Raw genomic sequence first — 19,506 nt, 5'->3', positions numbered from 1 at the left:
GTTTTTGATACCATGATTGTGGCATCAACTGGTAAAGAGTGGTTATATAGCCCATCAAAATCTTGGAAAGCACTGGAAACTGTTTCAAGCCACCTTAAGTAAGATGCATGTAACTGAGGCCAACTCTCCTGGATTATCCAGGAGTTCCCTAGATACAGTCTTAATCTCTCACTCTCCTGTATGCGGTCACCAATTCTCCCAGATATGAAGAAAACTGCTTAAAGTACATTTTGCACACTTATTTTGGCTGATTTTTGGCATTTTAAGGGGAAAATGTTGGACTAGGATAATTAGATGGTTTTAATCAAGTTTGATTCATCAAACACAGTTCTTGCCCAAATCTGAGTTTTTTCTTAGCATGTTCTGAAACTAAACCAAGAATTAAAATAACATTAAACCCCCTCTTTTTTTAATAAACTGTACTTTGTTGTCCAAAGACTTCTCATTATCAGCACTAATGTATATACAGTCGAACTTCTGGTTGTGACCACCTCTCCTCAGCGACCGGTTTTTCAAAATACCAAAAGTTTCCAAGTCAAATCACTATATTTGGAACCTCTTGTAAGTGTGAACACCTCTCGTAAGCAACCGCTACCATTTTTTTTTTTTGGTTTTGTTTTTTTACTTTTGTTTTTAACCTCCTGTAAGCAACTACTTGAGAGATAATAGAGCAGAAACTGGATAGTAAGGCATTGTGACATTAACACATTCCTGATAAGTACAAGAGATGGAAATTTCTCAATGAGAAGTACCAGATTTTTCTCAAAATTGACTTTTTACATGAGTAAAACATTTAAAACATTGGGTAAGTCTCTGTAGTTACCATATGCTCTTGTAAGTAACCACCTCCCATAAGCAATCCCCTAGGCCTTGGTGGTCACTTACAGAAGGTTCAACTGTATTAACTTTTTCGGTTGTCTTTTTTTAAGAAATTCTTGGAACTGGAAGAAAGGGAGCCAAATGTGTCAGCTGCTATTGAAAATGGTATTGAAAGCAAAGGAGATGTTCCAGTGGTGAAGCTGAACAGAATTAGAGCTTATTGGGATAAAGTAATATATTGTCTAGTCCTTTTGTCATTGTTTAAAGTCAGTAGAACAAATGCTCTTAGCTTATTGGCAAAAGCAATCTCTTCGTTGTCCAACCTTTTAAAATAGGATAGTCCTGATATTGTAAAAATTATAGAACTTTTCAAAACTGGAACACACAGTTATTTTACCTAATAGTATGTATTTTTCAGGAAATTCTAATTGCCAAAGTGAAAAAGTAAATGCAATAAGTATTATTAAATTTTATCATCTTACATACAAGGAATCAGCGCTTTGATTATTACTGTTGTGCAAGACATGTTTGTTCTGCTTTCTTTTTGTTTGTTTCTTTTGTTTAAGCTGTCAGTTTCATCCAATTTTGATCAAAAGTAATACTTCTTATGAGTTTGTGAGACACACACGAGCAATTGTTTTGTAAATAAGTTTTGCAATGATACAATTGGTGATTTTTTTGCAGTCTCTAAACCCAACTTTGAAGGATGTGACTCTTGAAGCAAGGCAGGTATGTTATCAACTGTCAACAATGCAATATCATACAATCTTCCAGTACAAAATATTAAGTTGTAGTTATATATTGTGTCCAGAATATTCTGATCCAAGTTTATCTGCTTACCAAGAGTAAGTGCAGGCGAAGTTGATTGTGCAATTTAGCACTGTCTTTGGTTTAAACTTTTTGAAGCCAGTTTGATTGTAATTTTGCTTTGTTTGGGTTACTACAACATGACTTAGACTCTTAGACAAACGAAAAAAAAAATGTAATTGTATTAAGGTAGTTTATAGCAAGAAACCCTGCAACATTGTTCTCTTTATTCTGATTCTTGGTACCTGATTAAGAAAATTACATTACTACGGTTTTGAGGATTCAGATGTTGACTGCTTTAGAGAAATGGATTTAAGATATACATGCAACTATATAGCAATGATGACCCTGCTATTGTTTCTGCAGGGTGAACTTCACATTGTTGTTGGACCAGTGGGGGCTGGAAAGGTGACTTAGTAAACAATTTAAAATCATTTTGCATCAATCACAAAAGAGAAAAATAATAATATATGTAATTTGATTTTTAGAAGCTTGACTAAATTATGACTGCAATGAAAAAATACAGTACGGATAAAGAAATGAAATGTTTTTTCACTGAAAAGAATACCAGTTTGCACCATGGGCAATGCTGATCTGAGTCACTATACATGTAGAACTGGTACAAGACCAGTCCAAGGCCATGCTAGTCTGAGTTGGGCATATTAAAAATATGAAATGGCAAATGACAAAATGACACTATGGTTACCCTAAATAGCACTCTGGTTATCCTAAATAGCATTCAGGTTAGCCTCATTATGACTGACTCAACAGTGGTTGGCTCTCAATAACGTAAGGGTTAACCCATATTCCACATTCACTCTTACCCATAGTGCCATTTCATCATTTTGCCATTTTGTGTTTTAAACACGCCCGTCTGAGTCGCACAGATCTGAACCATGTCACTATGAACAGTACCATTCTTAAAGCCTTACCATTTGGGTCGCAACAGTCTCAGCCAGAAGCCATCTCAGTTTAAGGCTGCCAGTTTGAGTCATACTGGTTTGAATGGTATGGTCTGCCTAGTAAGTCAGTCTAATAAATGATCCATCTGAGTCGCATCAGTCTGACTGGTCAGTTTGAGTCATATGGTAGATCTGTGTCACACTAGTCTGTATTATATGGTTAGTTCGGGGCAGACCAACCTAAGTTGTACTTCTTGTTTTTGTCAGCCCCAATGGACCTTGATATTCTCTGTGTTTAATAATAATATTAATAAAAATGATAATGATAATAATAATGATAATAATAATCGTATTTATATAGCGCACATATCCTAAGTTCATGGCACGTTACAAACGTAGAAAAAATACGCAAACAAGTAAAAAATAACCAAAGCAAAGTTAATAAAATAATAATACCTAAAAATAACTAAAAATGGCCGTACTTACAAAACAAAGAACAACTCGCTAAAAATTCTGTGAAAAGATAGGTCTTAACGGCCCTCTTAAAACTATCAATCAAAGTCAATCTGCGCAGAGCTAAGGGTAAATTATTCGAAAGTTTAGGGGAAAATACAGAGAACGCTCTATCTCTGTAAGTCTTAGTAAATAAGCTGGACTGATCTAGAAGTATTACTTGTCAATTTCACTGTTATTGCAGTCGTCACTACTAATGACCGTCCTTGGTGAATTGCCAATTTCTGATGGTGACCGATCCATTCATGGTAGAGTAGGCTATGCTTCTCAACAAGCTTGGATATTTAATGGAACTGTGAAGGAAAACATTCTGTTTGGTCAAGGTTTTCACAGGGATCGCTATTTAGAAGTTATCGATGCTTGTGCCTTGCAAAAGGTAAGATACGGATTCACACACTGTATGGCCATAATCAATTTATTTTTTTGTGCCCTCTGCTAGATTCTCGCCTTCTCACAGGCCAAATTGATTGCTTATTTCCTGAAACAGCTCCTGATAAAAGGACTTTTTAGTTACTTTAGAACTTTGTCATGCAGTACCCTAACAATTTGTTAAATAATTTTGGTTCTAATCTACTGTTGTTGTCACTGACACTTTTTGTTACACTGACCCAATGTATGAGAACATGTGCTCGGAACACGGAAGACCATAGACGTGACGTGATTTCAACTTTGAAGGCATGGCTTGGTTCCTTATAGCATGAGTATTTTTATTGGTTTAAACAACCTCTGCAAATGCAGCTATAAATAGTGACACTGGAGGCATAAGAGAACCAGACTTAACACACCCTGGTGGGGATAGACATCATGAAAATAAACTATTGTTGTTAAGAACACAACACAAAGGCAACATTGTGGCTTAAGCTTGAACAGGCCTCAAGAAAGTTGCTGTGAAACTGATTTGGCTAATCACTAATTTACTCTGGTTTGGGAAATAATTACCTTATTGTGTTTTGCAATTGCAGGACTTGGAGCTTTTCCACGCTGGTGATTCAAGTTTGGTTGGAGAGAGAGGTTTAGTGCTAAGTGGTGGACAGAAGGCACGCATAAACTTGGCAAGGTTTATGACTCAACTCACTATTCTGTTGTTAATTAGAGCAGTCTTCAATTGAGTGTCATAAAACCAGAAAGCCAAACCAGCTACTTACCAATTAGATTACTCAGCCAATCTCAAACCATAGTGAAACCAAAACCAAAGTAATTGCCTGACTACTTTGATACTTAATTGAAAACTGCTTTATACTTAAATTTGTATATATTAGGGAGCTTAGATAGCAAAGTGGGGAGATTTCACACCTTCCACCAAGCTGAAGGTCACTTGGATGGGATTCCTGGACTCGATCAGCATCATATTAATTTGTGGTTGAGTTTGTTGGTGATTCTTATCCTTGCTCTGAAGTTTTTTCTCTAGGTTTCCCCCCGTCCCGGTTTTGATACCCCCACAGAAAATAGCTCTTCAAATTTTCAATTTGACCTGGAAACAGTAGACAAATTAAATAGCCATTCCATGGTCCATGGATGTCCCACTGCTATTTCCCATTTACACATTTTCAATTTTTGTTATTTGCTTATTTATTTATTCTTCTGTTATATTTTTGTTATGGAAATGATAAATCATTACAGCGAAGTCAAAGTAAGCCTGAGCGCTCTCACCTGAGAATTTTGTGCAAATAAGTTCTGTATATTACAAAAAAAATTCAGCCCTCTGTGGCACCTCCATTTAACCACTTCTGTTTAGAGGCGCCCTCTGATACATACAGACATGAATTCCCACTACTAATTTGGCAGTAAAATTGCCGTCTTTATTTGATTCTTCAACCTAGAACAATAAGTACAGTGGAACCTCTCTAACACAGACACCGAAGGGACGGAGCAAAGTGTCTGTATTAGAGAGGTGTTCATATTGTAGAGGTCACTATGATGACGTCACTTTTAAGTCTCCACTGACAGTTTAGCATGTTTAGTATCTAAACTCAGGCCCAAAATTGAGTGTCTTGTGAATTTCTGAATCTAAATGATAAAGTGTCAATGTTTGTGTAACCGCCGACAGGAAACGGTACATGTTGCAAATTATCGACACCTGGTCCCCGGAGTGTCCAAACTTTGTACGAATTTGCTCCCTAGGGCCAAGATTTAGTGTCCGTTGTCCGTTTTAGAGAGGGTCCGTATTATAGAGGCTTTTTTTAGACGAAATGTATGAGATTTTTGTCCGTGCATTAGGAAACTGTCCGTATTAGAGAGGTGTCTGTATGGAGAGGTTCGAATGTTACTGTTTTGTTCATTGTTGTCTTATTGTAGAGCTGTTTATCGTGATGCAGACATCTATCTTCTTGATGACCCCTTGAGTGCTGTAGACACACATGTTGGAAGAGAACTGTTTGATAAGTGAGTTAGAAAAGCAACAATATTGGTGCACCACCAATGCTGGAACTTTTTTTTTTGTTGTAATTTTTTATTTTTTTCATTGCACTTATAATGCAGACTTACAATATGACACACAACTTAACCGTACTCAAACATACTTCTAACAATACTTTACTCACAAATACCGAATTACAGTATGTTGCTTACAGTAGACTAGTTACAATAAATTACATTACTAACATACACTACATATATGTAGATTACTTACAATACATTACTCACAGAAAACTACTTACATACAATAGAGTCTAATTTCCAATAATTTTTTGTGAGAGGAGGTTCAAGAAACTATGTCGAAAGACTAGATGAAATTGCTGCAACTGCCGTAAGTCCACTGAGTTATAAAACCACTCCTGTAGTTTTCTCAGGGATCTCACTTCGGGTCCTCAACTCTTCATTGTAAAATAATTTGATTTTTACAAGTTGGTGATCATCCACATGCAACAATCAACATGGGTTTCCCAGCACTGGAAGAAGATAGAAATGCTTTGGAGGTTGTAACTTGCTGTAACAATGGGTAAATTTGGTTTGTTCTTCTTAAGTGGCCGATATGTTACAGTCGCTTGGTTGAAGTTCAGTTGTATCATTATGATTCAGTTTAGCGCCCTGAGGTTGCAAATTTACTTTTGGAAGCTTAAGGAAGGGCGTCTATTGTAGAGGGGTGTTGTTAGGGAATGTGCGCGTAATTGTTCATTCCAGAATACAGTCAACTCCCGTTATAGCGGACACCCTCGGGACCGCGATTTGGTGCCCGTAATAGCGAGAGTCCGTAATAGCAGGGTGCGAGAAAATTTTTATGTTGTAACATTTGGACAGACTGGACGAACTTATACATGGCAGCGATACTGCAAAGAGGGCCTTAAGAGAAAAGATGAAGAAATTTTGATTGATGGACGGAAGAAACGGAAATCGACCAAAAAAGACAAGGACAATCTCAAAAAGTAGAAAAAATAGACTTGATATGTGTGCAAATATTCCAAGATGCTGCACGGTATCCACTATAACGAGAGAGAAAACAATAAAATTGTGACGTTGGGACCGAATAAAGTGTCCGTAAGTCCGTAATAGTGGGAGTTTGTTTCAGTCAAACGTCTGTAACTTTCGCCGGGGATTTAGCTGTTGTCCGTAATAGCGGGGTGTCCGTAATAGCGAGGTGTCTGCAAGGCGAGAGTTGACTGTAGATATTGTTTTGTACTTAAACTGCACTTTGATCAACAACACAAGATAAATAAATGTAACTCAAGAACCGTAACGGCAGGGGTTCTGCTTAGTCAGCACAATTCTCTTGCCTAGTCCAAGTGAATATGATCATCTTTGCATTTTGATGAGAAAACAGACAACATAGTTCATTCTATTCCATGTCAATGTCTTGAACGTCACTTTTTCAATGAGAGCATTTGTAAAAGAAAATGCCTCTTACGGGGAAGTGCTGATTTGGAAGGGGACGCTTATTGGAAGAAAGACACTAAGGCTAATCATGACAGTAAACAACAAAACAGCACAAGGGATTTTTTTTTCAGGTGCATCCTTGGATTACTAAAGGATAAAGTCTGTGTGCTGGTGACTCACCAATTGCAGTACCTGAAGGATGGGACCTCGATATTGTGTCTGAAGGAGGTCAGTGCCAGTGTTCTCCCCCCAACCCCTACCCAGAGCACATTGACCTCGCCCAGAACCCAAATAAGGAGTGCTCAATCTGGAGTCCAGCTCACAAACCAATGGGCCACCGGGCCTGTCGCCAGGCTTATAAATACAGAATTATTTCAACTTTTGGTTAAATATACATCTGTTTACAAAGGGTTCAATAAAGTCCCAGTTTCTGCAGTGCTAAGCGACTAGGAGTATCTGCCCAAGAACCCAAAGCAGTGACCCCAGCCAGGGCTTCAACCTAGAACGCTTGATCAGCAGTCCAGCGTGCTAACCATTCAGCCATCATACCTCCACTTTAACACATAAAGTCATTCAAATGGTACTTAATCAAAATGGTATTTGACTAGGTCGTTCCTGGTTTTTCTCAAGTTACAGCCATCCTAATAATATAACCATGTCAATTGTATCACTGATATAGACCCTATTCATAAATGTCTGCCAGTGTAAAATTATTTTGCTTTCATTTAAATTAGCCCAACTAACCTCGTTTGAAGGTAAAAATTCGTTTGAGTTATCAACTCAAAAACGAGGTTAGTTCGGCTAATTTTAATACTTACAAAAGAATTTTTAATTGGCAGCCATTTATGAATAGGGTTTATTGGTTTGACGCATTTTTGACACTTGTCTTTGTCACAGGGTTGTTGCATTGGACAAGGCTCATTCTCAGAGTTAACCAGCACTGGTTTTGATGTTCAGTCTCTTGTGTCTTTACCTGAGTCTGATTCTGACAGTACCATTGAAGCTGATGATATTCAAGTAGACGAGAAAGAAAAAGATATATCCGCAAAAATGACTGTTGTTAAATCTGTGGTAGGAATATGAAACTTGGTTAAATGAGTCTGGTTTTGCATAATTTTGTTGTTAACTTTTGGAACTATTTGGTGGTGGTTTTGTTCTGGTAGACCCCTAATAGAGCCTTTTTAGAAAGGATTGGAGGGAGCTTAATTTCAAAAGTAGCCGTGTCAGCCAGAACAGTGATGAGAATTTATGGTTTTGTGAAATGCTATACACATGTATGAAGAAAACCGAAAGGAGAAATTTTATGTTGATATCGGACCTTAAATAAGGTGCAAGGCAAGGTAACTGCGTAATAACTTATTAAATATTTTGGCTCGCGATTGGTCTAAACGCGTCACATGACTGAATATTCTCCCAGTTTTCAAAACATGCACGTGTTGCGCAAAATATTTGACGGATAATAAACACAATAACCTCCATTGGCATGAAAATATTCTCGCATATTTGTCCTTGGCCAGTACATGTATCTATTCCTCAAAGCTCACAATCTTCCTCGAGCTACGCTCTCGGAAAACTGTTCGCTTATCGGAACAAATAATATCCGCGGACAGATATGCGAGCATATTTTCGTACCAAATGGAGGCTATTGTTTATATAACTGTGTATTACTATTACCAGGAATTGTCTGAAAAAGATGAAAAGACTACTGAAAAAGAAGACCGCTACACTGGGACAGTAACTTGGAAAGTATATTTTGAGTTCTGGAAAGCAGGAGCTGGGATCCCTATGTTATTACTCTTGATAATACTTATCATCGGCACACAGGTAAATCAAGGTACTTGGTTGATATGGCAAAGCAATTACGTCCAGTTCAGGTGCACATCAATGAATTTATCAAAACTGCCATAATAAATAACCCCTTGGATGTTAGTGGAGACCTTTTAATGATTGTTAAAGATTGGGTTGACTGGATTAAGTGATCAAATAACAGACCTCGTTTAGACAGCATCAGTCTAAATTTCTGGTGTCAGTTCCCAAGACAAGAGCACAAGGGGAAAAATGACCAGGGAGTCTAACGAGGGCTGTGGTTTAAGGACGTTCGTGCTAATTGTTTCTGCGCATCCTTATTGCGCACGCAAATTCACACGCCACGTCATGCATGAGAGCGTACGCTCTAAATAATAAATGAACAATGATAGGGCAGATGACCATTGCTATAGCTTTGCCTGGATTTAACGATCTTGGATATTCGGTGACGCGTACTTTTCTTTCCAGAAACAGACTTAATTTACAATTATCTCCACATTGTCCAAAAATGAACAAAAAATCAATGTGGGAAGTTAAAAAAAATTTAAGATTTCTGTCCACGGGACATCGAATCCTGCCGTCTTGCGGCTGCAAGGCGCGTGGAACTATGGTTGCTTAATGCGAACTTGTTCTTTAAGGACCCTCACCTGTTGATTAAATTCACTTAATAGGTCCACGTAAACAATATTTGGCAGAGAACATTTCACTGCAAAGATCTAATTGCAATATTTTTGAGCTTACAGACACTGTGGCCTTATTCGCTAATGAAGCCCGATCTTTTCAGATTTAGGGTGTTCTTCCGGGCATGTTCTCCCCCAAAACGAAGTCGGTGACCCCCATTTTTTTTTTCACATTTCCGAAATAGCTAACTTATCATCTTACAGTGGTAAAAGTCTCAGAAAATACCCCAGAAAATACCCCCAAAATGTTCAGGAGATATATACCCATCTCCCCCCTCCCCCGAAACGCTCACATGATATGTATATACCTAAAAAAATTAGTATGGGTAATCCAATCGTTGGTCTTTGACTTGTTAATTGTATTGAGAAATGTCGCGCCAAACGTTGCTATGGCAATTTTGTAATTTCACATGTGAAATTATCAATTAACGCTGGTATTTCTGACCAAAATTAAGGAGTAATTGGACACCCATGATACCAATTAGATAAATAGATAAATAAATAAATAAATAGAATAAATAAATAAATAAATGAATAAATAAGTAAATAAGTAAATAAAGCACCAAAGAGAATATTTCATCAAGACAGGTTTTCAAGCTACACAAGTTGTAGAAATAACTAGTCTGTATACTTAACTGCTTTCCACTTCCTTTATTTGATTATTTAGGCAGTAGTCATGCTCTCCGAATGGTGGCTGGCCCATTGGTAAGACAAATTTCACAGAATTTTCGTTTATCTGATATTTTGAATGGTAATAGTTTATTACTATTGTTCTTAAGTGAAAATTTGATGTGGGAAGGTCCTGAGCTGTTGCGTATTTCACTGGTGTTCCATGTATTTTGTATGCAAGTGTTTTCCTGTTAGCAATCAGATTGCAAAATCAAGGTTTTGACGGACTGCAACCTAGTGTCAAGTGGAAGGCGCGGAAGCCTCATGATTAGTGCGCTCGTCTCCGGATCGAGCAGTCTGGGTTCGAGCCCTGGCCGGGGACATTGTGTTGTGTTCCTGGGCAAAACACTTTACTCTCAGAGTGCCTCTCTCCACCCAGGTGTATAAATGGGTACCGGCGAATTAAACGCTAGGGGTAACCCTGCGATGGACTAGCATCCCATCCAGGGGGGAGTAGAAATACTCCTAGTCGCCTCATGTTACAGAAATCGGGATAAGCTCCGGCCTGATGAGCCAGTTGGCTCGTATACAGACTTAACCTACCTACCAAGCAGGGGGCCTGGTCAACTGGGAATGAGTAGTTTAACTGTTTAGCATACCCAGTGGCTGTTCAGTTAAGTACTAACTATTTATAAAACTGATTGCGTGTGGTGTTGTTTATTATTATTAGTGGTAGTGGTAGTGGTAGTGGTAGTGGTAGTGGTAGTGGTAGTGGTAGTGGTAGTGGTAGTGGTAGTGGTAGTGGTAGTGGTAGTGGTAGTGGTAGTGGTAGTGGTAGTGGTAGTGGTAGTGGTAGTGGTAGTGGTAGTGGTAGTGGTAGTGGTAGTGGTAGTGGTAGTGGTAGTGGTAGTGGTAGTGGTAGTGGTAGTGGTAGTGGTAGTGGTAGTGGTAGTGGTAGTGGTAGTGGTAGTGGTAGTGGTAGTGGTAGTGGTAGTGGTAGTGGTAGTTATTGTTAGCGTTAGTGTTAGTGTTAGTGTTTGTTAGTGTTAGTGTTTGTTAGTGTTGGTGTTAGTGTTGGTGTTAGTGTTAGTGATTGTTAGTGTTAGTGTTTGTTAGTGTTTGTTAGTGTTAGTGTTAGTGTTAGTGTTAATGTTCGTGTTGGTATTGGTGTTAGTATTAGTATTAATATTAGTATTAGTATTATTCAGTTCGATTGCAGGCTAAAACTAACGTAAAAAAACTGAAAAAAGTGTATTTTCTTGTTTTGTTTGCGCGTAATCTATGTGATATAGCATATGAAGAACTTAGAACGTTTATTATATTGTCGTTAGACACTTGGGAAATGTGAGAAACTCCAAAGAAATGTACTAAAACAGTCGAGGTATCTGAATATTTCTCGTGTTCTGAAATTGCTCAAATGTTTATGACACTATAATAAGTAGTTTAAGCTTCTTTTTCTGTTAAAGGAGTTTGCCTAGATTTTTTTCAAGTTCGTCGTTTGCAATCCGTGTCAATCTTTTCCATTCTTCATCATCCTTGTTCCTTTATGGCTTCTTTTTGACCTACCTTAGTAATAACTGTATTACTGTGTTATACCTGAGGGTTTTGATCCAGTTGACTGTTTTTAAATGTGATCTTTGTAGGGCGGATCTGGAGGAAAAACTTGCGTATGAAGCGGCTACTCTTTCGAGCAACTCTTCGACTACATCTAAAGAACTTACTGAAATGAGGAAACACAATATTTCAATTTACGGCTCCCTTGTTGGTGGCACCTTCCTCTTAGCCTTTGCAGCTGCTGTTGTCTTCCTTTACATTGCTGTATCTGCGTCTCAGAACCTTCACAATAAGATGTTTAAGAAGCTCCTTGGTGCGACAACTTACTTCTTTGATACAAACCCCGCTGGTAGGTGTTGGTCGTAGTTTTCTCCTCGCTGCCCAGCAAATGCCTTCATGAAAAGCAGAAAATCTTTTCCACGTAGCGAACAGTTGGGTAACAGTGGCGGATCAACGGGATGGGCCCGGGGGGTCCGTCCCACCCACCCACCCCTTATTTGGGGTAAAAAAACTGGAAGAACAGAAGGAAGAAAAGCCGGCCAGGCAAGCAAAACAAAACATATGCATCTATCTAGTTTTCATGACACATTCCAATTGTTTTGCATTTTTTGCAGGAAGAGTGTTGAACAGGTTCTCAAAAGACATTGGTCAGATGGATGATTTGCTGCCTTACACATACTATGACTATGTTCGGGTATGTTGTGCTTCATTTTTGTCTTTGTAAAAGGTGAGATCTTCGTCGGGCTGGGTCGTCCATACCGCCGGAGTTTATCCAACTTTAAATAGTATCAAGCGAGTTTAGTGGAACCCCGCCTTACGGTCACCTCGTTAATGCAGTCACTGCGTAATTACGACCACTTTTTTTGTCTCGGCAAAACGCCCAAACATTTTCTTATGACAAAACCCTGTTAATGCGGCCATCCCGTTAATACGGCCAACGGCCACATTCTGAAATCCCAACCTGTACAATCCTATATAATTTTACCCCCTTTATGCGGCCTCTTTAACCAGTTATGTTCATTTTTCCATTGTTAATTAACGAGACGAAGTGGAGGTGAAGAATGTTCACCAATGATCACTGAGCCTGAGACGAATAATTGTTTTAGCATAATTTTCAGAGGTGAATATCAAGGACTACAAAGTGACGGACAAAAACATAAAAGCACAAACGCAATTGTTCGTGTGCATACACGTATGAAGCCGTAGTTTTAATAACAAGCTTACACGTACATCGACTGTCAATCAATTTACTCATCGAGTTCGGCAGTAAAACGAAGGAGCGAAACACTACGAAAAATAAATTCATCCAGTACTTTTGTTTTATCGTGTTTCACTTCGTTCATTTATTCATCGTCTAAAAATGAGTAGCTTTAGTTGGAAGAAAAATAACTTTCGGTCAATCGATCTGACCTGCTGGCGATCAACGTAACCACTACGTTTACGATTCTTAAATGCCTTGAATACAAATTCTTGAAAAGATTGTGGGTCCAAGGGCGACAGCAATCAATTTGAAAATTCTCCATCCTTTCAAATATCCTGGACTTGGAGTGATGTCTTTCGAGTAAATGAAAATTTCATTCAGCAACTGTCAGCCGTGTTTACTTGCCGAGATGGGCAAAGGTTACGAGCTTAGTAACCAAACTCTACTGGGGTGCGTATAGCGTCATATGCCGAGCTTTTCGACCAATCAGAAAGTCCAATTCTTATATTAACCTCTGAAAATTATACTAATATTGCATGTAACGAATGAAGTTTCAATTTTTTTGAACTTATATCTGCATTCTGGATACTCATTAAAGAACAACTGTTTAGAAGTGCATTTGTGATATATCTGTGAGACGAAGCTCAATTTAGACCAGTCAAAGTTTGGCCCTACCCCGTTAATACGGCGAAATTTTCATGGCCCGTTGGTGACCGTATTAACGGGGTTCCACTGTACGTGTATTATTAAAAGCTGGATCATCGGATTATGCATTTCAAGAGTTTTCATTGGCTTGGCCTTCATGCTATATTTAACGAGCTAATCATCTCATATCCAACAAGCGGGAGTGGAATAATTGTTTTATTGAAAACGCGCCCAAAATATGGAAAACTAAAATTGAATAAAAGTAAAAACGCCCCGAAAAATCACGCGTATGCTTACCATATTTCTAGAGCATGGTATGATGACAACTCTAAGCTACACTCCTCCTTAGCTATCTATCATCTCATATCCAACACGCCTTCGTGGAATAATTGTTAAATATTGGATTTTTATTCAATGTTTTGGGTTGGGTTTCCGCACACTTACATTAACCGTTACCCAAAAAATATGTGATATAAACAGGCTATACGGAAGGAATACTAAACGGTTTGACAAATTTCAACGGCTTTAGACTTGACTTGTTTTTTATTATTATTTTATTGTAGCTGATGGTGTTGTCATTTGCAATTCTGTCGCTGAATGTGGTGTTTATGCCATACTTACTGGCGGCAGCCATTCCCACTGTGCTGTTGTTCCTGTTCATTCGTCATTACTACCTAAAGTCAGCAAGAGAGATTAAACGTCTTGAAGCAATGAGTAAGTCTGAGTGTTTCATGTGTGTAAGCTGTCTCTAACTTCTTTCGGGATATTTTGTTGTGAGTTGTTTAATATGACATATAGACACGAGTGTTCTACCGGAAAAGACACCACTCGCAAAATTCATGCGAAACCAAATCCGGTACTCGGGTGGCGTATTTTCCACTAGTGATTTGTAGTGAAGATATCGATTACTTCACTGATATCTTGTTTGACCTTAAATTTGTTGGTGTATGATCGAAACATCTTCGGATCATCCTCTAAAGTCTTCCGCAATCTTCGGTAATCTTCGGACATTTTCGGAAATTGTTCGGAAATGTTCGTGTGGCCTTTGGACAGTTTTTGGAGAATCTTCGGAAAGTGGTCGGAAATCTTCGGAAAATCGTCAAAAACGTCGTTATCAGTATATCTATATGATAAACAAAATAATACACGGTTCCTTGAAGATATGGAATATCTCTTCTCTTCAACTTTATATCTCACTCGTTCGCTGCACTCACTCGTGAGATATCTAGTTGAACAATCGAAAATATATTTCATATCTACGCGCTCACATGTATCATCCTCTGTCTACTTACTAACCTAACCACCTCGAACCGTACTGGGGAATATTAGCCCTCGGTCGTTTTTGTCAAGACCTTGCTGCGCTTGGTCCGTACTGCCACGACCTCATCCAATATTCCTTGTTCTCGGTTTGTAAGAGGTTACTATGTCGTTAGCCTCTGCCGCAGACTTTCTCTGGGCTCGTCACGCAATCTTCCTTCCCCACAGGGGGAGAAAGATTGCGTGACGAGGCCAATGGCTGCGTAGGAGGCTACTATGTCACCTACGCTTAGGTAATTTTCTGGCATGCATTATTGTTTTGTCGGAAAGTCGGTAAAATGTCAGTATGATTTCTAAAACGGTTGAAGATAACAAAACAAGTTTGTAGAAAGTGCAAGAGGGAAGGACTTGTCAGGGATGGAAGAATGTTTTACTTGTAATCAATTCTTTTGTAAATAAATGAAAAAATATATAAGAAACCCGCGCGGGGGGTTCAAATAGGACAGTGCCCAGCTCAATACATTGAAAGCATTACACCGGCAACAGAAATATCTGATTGGTAGAGTTAGTTATTGGCCCTCTGAACTAACGTGGTAGTGAAATATTTTACTTTAATTCTTTTTCATCTTATTTCCTCTTTAGACCGCAGTCCTTTGTATTCTCATATATCTACCAGTCTCCACGGTCTAACCACCATTCGAGCTTACTTGGCAGAAGGTCGATTCAGACATCTGTATGAAGTTTATCAAGATGACCACACGGCTTCTTGGTTCCTGTTCATGGTAGGATCCAGGTGGCTTGGATCCAGGCTCGACTTCATGTGCACTGTGTTTATTAGCTTGGCGTCTTTTACGCCTCTATTTTTGGCAGAAGGGGGAATACGTAAGTCTTTAATTACCGGGGGGGGCTTGACTGGATTACCGTAATTACAGTTAGGAAAAATGTCAGGAAACACCTTATGAAGGACTCATAGTCAATTGCATGGGTTCTAAGGCTTGTAAAACATGTTTCTTTATTGTTCCACTATTACGCCATTGTACCATATTAGGTCAAGACAACGCGCAAAATATGAGCCCGTATTGCACCGTAGAATCGTATTTTGTTTTTGTCATTTGCACGCGCCTTAGGCAATCGGTACAATGTTTGGATGATGCAGGATGCATTTCTAAAACTAGAAGACAAAATAAAAAATGGCGTAGTACTTTAGTACTTCTTTTTCTAGGAAATCCCAACAGGACATGGATTTTAACATTTTACACTTTCTAAATAGTTTTTAACTAAGTTTGTGTCCATCAGAGATCACGCTTTTTCCATTTTCGTTCCAGTCATGTCTGCCGGAGTGGTTGGCCTTACAGTAACATACGCCAAGATGTTAACAGGAGGATTTCAGTGGTGTGTTAGACAGAGTGCTGAAGTTGAGAATCTGGTATGTCGTCCAAAACCTATCAAGTAAGCTATGCCAGTACTGAAGGTGGCGTTCGCAAAAAGGCTTGATAAAGACACCGTTTGTTGGAATTGTCTCGTATTACACCACCTTGATCAGGTTTAGAATTTAGCCGGGGCCTGATCTGCCGCCATTCCTCTCAGAATCGTGAACACTTGGTGCAAGTCGCCAGGAAGAACCTGAAGTGAACTTGAACTTAACCAACTGGTCACACTCTAATAGTAATTTTGAGTGGCCAAATTACTGACTGAACTTATAATCTAGAGACGTTACAAATCAGTATTGTTACCTGCTAGAAGTAAATACAATTTCTCTGTGGAGAGGGAAATTTCATCTGTATGGTAAAATTTCTTCAGGTATTTGCGATGTACAGATCATTTCATGTATTTTCTGTCACTTAGTTTACCCTTGATAATATATTATTTCTAAGTTTTGTGGGCTTAAGGAGATCTTTGTTTCCAATGTCTTGTGCCTAGCGTACTTTTGTTGGAAATGCTTTAAATTTTGCTCCCAGGAAATGCATGAAAGAGGCAACTTTGCTACTCAGTTGTCTCTAAAATGTGCCCAGAGATAGCATTGCTTATGTTATTATCGCAGCTCAGGGGTACGAACACTGTTAACTTATACCGTCTTACGTTTCGCTAGTCATTGTCACCTCTTACAATTTTGCTCGTTATCCTCCAGATGACTTCTGTGGAGCGCGTCATCGAGTACTCCAATCTGGAACAGGAAACCCAGCCCCACGCTAAGACAGTCGCTGTACCAGAGAATTGGCCACAGTACGGTATAATTACGTTTGAGGGACTTTACTATACCCATCATCACACACTGCCTTACGTGTTGAGGAGGTTGAATTTCTGCATCAGAGCACAGGAAAAGGTAGTTGGTTTCTTTGTACACAAAATTCAAAGTTCTAACATAGAACAAACGGGTGTTTATTTATTTTCTATGTAATTTAGAAACATTGTTTGTCAAATAAGTTTTCACATGCCATTCTCGTCCCCAGAGCAATCCTAACCCTGTCCTGGTGCTATAGGAAACTAAAAATACAGGGGAAATTAAGTAACAAAGTGATGCTCTTTTAAAGGACAGTAAAGCATCATAGGTATAGTGGCTCGGCATTGTCCATCTGTAATAAGAAATAGAGAACATCTGCGTGATTTTTGGTGCTGACCAAAGGAATCGCGGCCTCTGGGTACGACAACAATGCACATGCGTTCGCCATATTAAAGCGCCTCGTAATTTGACCTGATGTAGCTTAGCTGCTGCTATATGATGACTGTCAAGATTTCTGTTTTTTTAGGTCGGTATTGTTGGCAGAACTGGAGCTGGCAAATCATCATTAATGGCAGCGTTGTTCAGACTGGCCGAACCGGAAGGTACAGTTCGGATAGACGCTGTGCCCATCACGGACATTTCATTGCGTGACTTGAGAAGCAATCTGTCCATCATACCTCAGGTAATCTCTGTCTTTAAACCAGAACTTTGTCACGCAAGCTCATGCTAATGGCGTCGATGGTAAACTAGCCAATCGCTACTCTTAGGAGACGCTGCAAAAAGGCGGGAATGTCACGTGAATCAAGTCGAGATTATCTGTGCGTCTCTGTTCTGATTGAGCAAGGAGGCGGCATCTTCTTTGGCTAGCTTCCGCTTGTACGAGTTGCACTGAACTTTCTTGGTTAAATAACGAGCAGAACAAGACATCACGTCTTTTATACACAGTCGACGAACTTAAAAAAACTTCAAAAACGTTATACAAACTGTTAAATCGCGGTAGTTCGATATTAGTTTGCTCTTTGAGCCTCTTCAATCGTCCGTCATATTTTAAAAAGCGGTTAAATTATGTACAGTACATTAGCAAGCACCGTGTATTGAGGAAAATAAGGGGCGTATAAATTAATTTTTGTGAAGTAAAACTGCTAACTTGAAATCCGTGAAACCTGAAATTAAAGTTTAGGGGTACAAAAAAACAGCTAATGAGGTAAGGAGTGACAAATTGAAATGATAAAAGAAACGCTCTCATTTAATTTCTGTTTTCAGGCTTGATTTCCGCCGATCTCTCGAGTAAGCGAGTCGGGTCTACGAGTGCGCGCAGGATCCTTTCTTGAAGAGTGGCTAGCGATCGAACCTATTCCGTTTTAAGTGGTATCTTTTAGGGGTCTAATGAAGCTCAAGCAACGTCCACATTAGTCTCCCTCAGGAGTTAAATTCAAATTTTTCGACGAGCATCCCTAGCCTTTTCATATGGGAGTCCCCCTCCCCCCCCCCCCCCGGGTTTCCAAATGTCCAACGGGAAGTGAAGGAATGATGGGGTGAAATCGTTCCACCACTACAACTAAATATTTTCCAAGTTAAAAAGAGAAGCTTAGTGTTAAAGACTTTTTTTAAAAAATGTTGAAGACTTACTTGGCTCCATTGAATAGCTGATAACTGTATTGGTTCTATTCAGGACCCAATCCTTTTTAGTGGAAGTCTTCGAAGAAATTTGGATCCTTTCAATCAATATGGTGACTCGGAATTGTGGAATGCCTTAGAAGAGGTAAGTGTGTTAGTAAATTGCAAATATTTGCCGAACATACTGATTTTTTGGTGAGAATGCCATCTCTAGAATCCTCAGAAGTTGCTGTAGGTAGCGTGTCGTATTAAACAACTTTAAATATTCGAGGTAATTCTGCTGCCCATTAATTAGACAGTGAGAGTCTGAAACTCTTTGGGTCAACTAATTTGCTAACAAATGCCTGTAAGTCTCCCGCCCAAATTGTACTTCAACAACTAAGGCCACATCCACACTACGCCAGAGGAATTTGAAAACGGAGGTTTCACTCTGAAAATAATAATAATAATAATAATAATAATAATAATAATAATAATAATAATAATAATAATAATAATAATAATAATCGTATTCATATAGCGAACATATCCAAAGTTTTCGTCGCGCTTTACAAACTTAGAAAAAACAATATACAAACAAGTAAAAAATAACCAAAGTAAAAATAATAAAATAATAATACCTTAAAATAGCTAAAGATGACCATACTTACAGAACAAACAACAGGCTATTTACAAATTCTGGAAAAACACATCAAATGTTTCCGTCCATACCACGCCGGAGAAATTTAAAAACGCAGCAATCACTGGTCAATTTGGATTTGTGTTTGAAAAAAAAACTCGGGCTGGGAAATCGCATGATTGTGTGACGCCATCGTTTTCGAAAAGATCCGTTTTCAAAATGTTTTCCGTCCACACGAAAACGAAACGCCGACGTTTTCAAATTACTTCGATTTGAAGGGCGTTTTCGAAAAGTTCCGTTTTCGTGGTGGATTAGTGTGGACGGAAGGCCTAACTGGAGAAATAAAGCTGCGTTTTCAAATTATTGAAACGACTTACAGTACCGGTATTTTGTTTCACATGAAACATGCGCGGTAAAGGAAAGAAAACAACACACAGTACATTTCA

General features: G+C 38.8%; 1 protein-coding gene across 3 annotated transcripts in view; it reads left to right on the top strand.

Moving 5' to 3' along the window:
- LOC145498036 (ATP-binding cassette sub-family C member 4-like) overlaps positions 1-19,506 on the top strand; it is a 41,922-nt gene that overhangs the window by 16,270 nt on the left and 6,146 nt on the right. For 2 of the 3 annotated variants that reach the window (XM_081477905.1, XM_081477906.1), the window contains exons 9-26: positions 930-1,049; positions 1,504-1,548; positions 1,993-2,034; positions 3,226-3,417; positions 4,004-4,098; positions 5,337-5,423; positions 6,983-7,079; positions 7,749-7,922; positions 8,529-8,675; positions 10,005-10,042; positions 11,590-11,849; positions 12,115-12,194; positions 13,910-14,060; positions 15,246-15,485; positions 15,929-16,029; positions 16,732-16,926; positions 17,351-17,506; positions 18,497-18,586. In XM_081477905.1, coding sequence (XP_081334031.1) covers positions 930-1,049; positions 1,504-1,548; positions 1,993-2,034; positions 3,226-3,417; positions 4,004-4,098; positions 5,337-5,423; positions 6,983-7,079; positions 7,749-7,922; positions 8,529-8,675; positions 10,005-10,042; positions 11,590-11,849; positions 12,115-12,194; positions 13,910-14,060; positions 15,246-15,485; positions 15,929-16,029; positions 16,732-16,926; positions 17,351-17,506; positions 18,497-18,586 — 2,310 coding nt within the window. The remainder of the gene's footprint in view (positions 1-929; positions 1,050-1,503; positions 1,549-1,992; positions 2,035-3,225; positions 3,418-4,003; positions 4,099-5,336; positions 5,424-6,982; positions 7,080-7,748; positions 7,923-8,528; positions 8,676-10,004; positions 10,043-11,589; positions 11,850-12,114; positions 12,195-13,909; positions 14,061-15,245; positions 15,486-15,928; positions 16,030-16,731; positions 16,927-17,350; positions 17,507-18,496; positions 18,587-19,506) is intronic. The other variant, XM_081477907.1, reaches the window with a different exon arrangement.

This window comes from Orbicella franksi, chromosome 9 (genome assembly GCF_964199315.1).
Source record: "Orbicella franksi chromosome 9, jaOrbFran1.1, whole genome shotgun sequence".
Lineage (NCBI taxonomy): Eukaryota > Metazoa > Cnidaria > Anthozoa > Scleractinia > Merulinidae > Orbicella > Orbicella franksi.
The sequence above is the reverse complement of the archived record's forward strand: the minus strand, read 5'-3'. Positions and strand labels throughout refer to the sequence as shown.